At 34.2% G+C, this 5,428-nt stretch overlaps 1 protein-coding gene across 1 annotated transcript; it reads left to right on the forward strand.

Annotated features, from left to right (window-relative positions):
• The first annotated feature begins 374 nt into the window (after positions 1-374).
• Positions 375-2,772, forward strand: LOC149240559 (putative LRR receptor-like serine/threonine-protein kinase At1g05700). The gene is made up of 3 exons (XM_089370215.1): positions 375-493; positions 689-1,202; positions 2,391-2,772. Exons 1-3 carry the CDS (start codon positions 409-411, stop codon positions 2,770-2,772), a joined length of 981 nt encoding a protein of 326 aa, XP_089226341.1. The 5' UTR covers positions 375-408.
• Positions 2,773-5,428: the final 2,656 nt, after the last annotated feature.

Raw genomic sequence — 5,428 nt, forward strand, 5'->3', positions numbered from 1 at the left:
GCATCTTCCAGACCTTCCAAAGAGTATGCCTTTTGGGAGGTTCTTAGTGGTGGTTCACCAACCTCATGTTCCTTCCTCCCACTCCGTTGTCACGGGAGCAATCCTTCCTTTTCTTTTCCAACCAATCAATACTTCCAATAGCTATTCTCGTCCAGCAAGCCATCTCACCCACTAATGCTTCTATCAATAGCTATCTTCACGGGGTATTCAATTCAAAGCAAACCAAAAGACCAAAACTTTTGGTCAATTTCTTGAGGAATAAGTCACCATTTATTTACACTATGGTCGTTGTTGAAATTGTTGTGAAGTTTAACCAGATTCTTAATTATGTATAATAGAGATTGGCTCTATTCTCTGCACCGTTCTGTGAACAAATTTTATTTTAGAATCTCCATATTATAAAAAAAAATGAAGATGAAATCAATGATCCACTTCAGATTGGAAGTTTGTATTGCTGTGGCATTGTTGGCTTCTCCCAGTTTTAGTCAGACTGGTGAGATTCATAACGCTTCTTCAAGTTATAATAATTAATATGTTCAATTATGTAATCATGTAACTTGTATCCATGGGATGAGTGGTGATTCAAGGGATGGTTAGGCTAAACCGTTTTCAAGCTGTAGCAGACAGATTATAATTTATAACACATTTGTATACACATGTAAATTGTTTCTGTGGCTAAGGGTTGCAGGGTTCATTAGCCTCGACTGTGGAGGCACGAAGAGTTACAATGACAGCGCTGGTATACAATGGATCACCGACGATGGCTATATCGATGCTGGACAGAAATCAATAGTTCCAAATGTCGCAGGAGTAACAACATCAATACAGATGAACACCCTTCGAAAATTTCCAGAAAGAAACAAGAATTGCTATGATATAACTCCGCTTCAGATCGGAACCAAATATCTACTGCGTGCAACCTTTCTCTACGCAAACTATGATGGTCTGACTTCGCCCCCCACTTTCGTTCTAATGTTAGATGCCGACGTTTGGATGATGGCCAAGGAATTAATTTTCATGGCGAAATTCAAGAGCAGCAGCGTCTGCCTGGGCCGTCAAAGTAACGGTGGAGTGCCGATCATCTCTTCTCTGGAACTTCGGCCACTAGAGGAGACCATGTATTGGCCTGTCAGTCAAGACTACTCGTTGTTTAGGTTGGAGAATACAAATTTCGGAGCTCCAAATGACAGTTCAGATATAAGGTAATTATCAGACTAGCATGCACCTTAACCTCGGACTAGCTATTCCAGATCTTTCACCCGTTAAAGACGGGCACCTGAAAGAATTTGATACCTATACCTGAGGGTCACAGATCATAGGGTGAAGATGGATTTTTGAGTCTTAGTTTAACTGTTTTATATTTTCATTGTTTTTAAGCATTTTTTTTTGCTAATTTCTATGTTTTTTTGTTTTGAAAGTTATGGAAATTTTGGTTATATTTTGAAAAAATCTGGGAAGGAATTTTGTAAATCTAAGTAATAGTTGTCAAACTTCATGATTTTAATTGTCTTAGAAGTTTTTTATGGCGTTGAATCTATTTCCACCAAAAAAAAAAAAATCCAAACATGCCTCTACAAAAATTTTTGAAATTTTTTTGCCCAGATTCAGACCACCCCCACGTCTATAGATGACTACTATTTTTTTTTATGGTCAAATTTATTAAACCAGCATAGATCTATTTTAAACACTGATCTAACATGAGTCTAGAGGGATCCAATTTCTTTAGCTGTAAATCAATTTGTTCTAGTGCAAATTTTTTATGAACAGAAATTATTTAGATACTTTGTATAGAGGGATAGAGTTACACATCATACAGGACTGTAGAATGAGCCTCTCAGCTCAAAAAATAGGTTAAGATGTGTTGGAATTGGGCATCTTTAAGTTAATTGTCCCAAAATCTACTGGTCGTGAGATTTCTGGAATATTCTAGAATCTGACGAGAAAAAGAGACCATTTGCCTCCATTTATTTAAGGAGTTGTCTATAATGCGACTTTTTGGAGATTCCCGTGAATCGGCGGTTGCAGTTAAAATGGTTTTTTAACTGCATATTTGGATTGAGCACCCTAAAAAACCCCTGGGACGCTTTCATTGTGCAGAAACTAGCTATCAAACTTGGGATTCCAATAAATTCCTTCCAGATTTCGACGGGAAAAACCCGCCGGAAAAGCTTTCATTTTACATCTCTCCTAACCATTAAATTTTGAAATATTTCTGAAATGTGTAGTCTACATATATTCAATGGCTAAAATCACAAATTAAACTATAAACTTTTTCTTAGTACTGAATTATTTATTCATCCAAAACACACACATTTAGAATTTTAATCTATTATCTCTATTGTAAATTAAAAAGAAATTCTAATGTTTACCAGGTTGGTTGTGATATACAGATATCCAGATGATCCTTTTGACCGACTTTGGTCTCCCTCTGCCAACACATCAGGTCTTCCAAATATCATAACCAATGAGAAAGTATCAACTGGAGCGGCCAAAGATATGCCACCCTTTCTAGTCATGCAAACGGGAGATGGAAGTCCCCAAAATTATGCTTTCCCTTATCGCAAAAGCACCCGAGATGGGAACCTTAATATTTCAATGTACTTTGCTGAATTACAGGCTTTAAATGATACTAGTATCAGGGAATTCGATCTATATTTAGAGTCCTCTAATGTATCTGTATTCATGCCATACGGAATAACAACACAAATGACATTTCGGGTACAGGCAACAAATCGTTCAAGTGATCTGCGTCAAAGTATATCGCCAAAGTGATCTGCGTCAAAATGGCACATTCGCTCAATATGGTATGCATTCCATGATTTCTCCGAAGCTTTTATCATTTCAATTTTTCTTCATGTCAAAACCCAAAAATCTTATGGAGGGATCTATTGAAATTATCTCGTCGTTCAATTTTACAGTGCGAGCTTTGAGAGAAATTCAGTTGGATATTAATTTCACATATGCTTCGGCTGGTGATCCATGCTTGCCCGCTAAGTTTTCTTGAGATTGGTTAGGCTGTAACAGCGATGTATCCCCTAGAATCACAAGCTTGTGAGTAGTAATTCAGACCCAGCTTTTATGGGTTGTCCCTTGGTCCAATTTCTAAAATTTTACAAGTTATATATTTTTTATTTAGATGTCAGGAATTTGTTCTACATTTCATTTGATTAATTTCGATCTCAGGAATCTCTCGAGCAAAGGAATTACAAGTATACCTTCCAGTATTACCCATCTCACAGCCCTGGTTATAATGTAAGTGTCTCTTCTAATTTTTCATTGTTTTGATGAAATATTGTTCTAATAACATAGAACATATAATAGGACATTTTAATATGATTTCATTTAAAAAAGAAAAAAAAAACTTCAAAATTTTTTTAGATTTTTTTAATTTCTGACAAAAAAAAAAAAAAATTAAGAAAATTTTCCATTTAAAAAAAAAAAAATTAAATTGGTTATGAAAAAATTTGATATTTTTTAAATTTGGTAAATTTAGAAATATTATACATCTAATTTAATTTAATTATTAATTATATAAAATAATTTTTATTTTTCAATAATTTGAACGAAACAAAATATTTACATAAAACAAAATCACATTCCATCTTCTTACCAGGCAAATATCTCTTAGATAAAAACTATAATTAATTATATAATCTATATTATTAAAAGTAACTTTTTAATAAAAATATGGTATAGATATTGATTATTCATTCGATGGGAAATTCTAGCTTAGTGTTAGAATCGAATTTCAATACATAAATCAACAATGCAGTCTAATCACTATGCTTTTTGAAAATTATATTTGTGCAGGGACTTGTCTGAAAACAATTTAACTGGACAAATACTAGAATTTATGGCTAATTTGACGAACTTGAGAGAACTGTGAGTAGAATTTCTCTCTGGTAGATGTTATATTTCTCTGGTAAGGCTACCTTTGTACTCACGGGCTTATATTGAGAGATGCAATCCATGAATTTGGAGAACAATAATCTAACTAGTACAATGCCAACTATTTTAAGAAACAACAAAAACTTATCGATCACGTTAATTCTCTTCTCCAACATGGATCATTTTACTGGAGTTTCGTATAGTTTTATCATAGAGATCTCTAAATTTGAGATAAGATATTCTGATTGTGTTTTATGTTTGATAGGCTTTCGGGCAATCCACTTCTTTGTGAAGGCAACGCAAATTAGTGCACTAAGTCTAAACCTGGTATCAGTAAAAGTGTTATAATCAACAGTTTTTCAGTGGCTGGAGGGATAATAATAATTCTTTTGTCAATTACTGCTGCAACACTGCTTGGTAGAAGATTGAAATGGGGGAGGGCTATGGTTGTTGGTATGTATATATGATTTGTGTATTTTTTGATCATTCTTTATTGATGTACATATTTTGTGAGTGATTTTAATATTTGCAACAACATTCTTCTATTGTTCTTGCAGAGAGAAATTCTTTGAAAGAAGTCACAAATGGCCATGACTTATCATCACCTCAATGCAGAAAATTTAGTTATAGCGAGTTCAAGGAAATAATTGGTGCCTTTGGAAGGCAAATTAGCAAAGGAGGATTTGCACCTGTATTCTATGGCCGTCTGCAAAATGGGTTGGAGCTGGCTGTCAAAGTACTGTCAGAATCATCAAAACAAGGAGACAAGCAATTCTCAACAGAGGTATGTATGGCTGCTTAATTGATGAGCGTTTCACAACAATGGTTTTGTTGTAATAAACAATCATTGGTTTTAAAAATACATATGTGCAAAGGGCACTGCGACTCACTGAAAAGAAAGGTATAATATAGGTTACTATGCTTTCGAAAGTGTACCATAAAAATCTTGTGCCCTTCGTGGGATATTTTTGTGAAGGAGAAAATCAGATATTGATTTTCCAGTATATGTCCCAGGGAAACTTGAGGGGAATTCTCCGTGGTATGGGTCAAATCCTGGGCTATCTTGTCTTGTGTTTCATTTGGAAAAGCAATTCCAATTTATCTATATCTATGTTGTCTTACTAATTATATATATATATATATATATATATATATATATATATATATATATATTCTTAACTATGATTTTCTTGCTGTACAGGGCCAAATGCTTTAGAGCAGTTAGCTGATTGGAAAACAAGGCTTGACATTGCATTGAATGTAGCTCAAAGTGAGTGTCTTTCCCTCTGATTTTCTTGCTGTACAGGGCCAAATGCTTTAGAGCAGTTAGCTGATTGGAAAACAAGGCTTGACATTGCATTGAATGTAGCTCAAAGTGAGTGTCTTTCCCTCTTGAAAAAAACCATGAATTTAGACTTTGTATATTAAGTACATCAGTTGACTAATGTCAATGTCTCTGTAAAGATAATAATCAAGACTGATATACTTGCATAATGGCTGCAAACCTATCATAATTCATAGAGATATCAAAACTACTAAT

This window comes from Pinus tabuliformis, chromosome 8 (genome assembly GCF_031772625.1).
Source record: "Pinus tabuliformis cultivar Carrire ecotype Pingquan chromosome 8, CPIR1, whole genome shotgun sequence".
NCBI classification, from domain to species: domain Eukaryota; kingdom Viridiplantae; phylum Streptophyta; class Pinopsida; order Pinales; family Pinaceae; genus Pinus; species Pinus tabuliformis.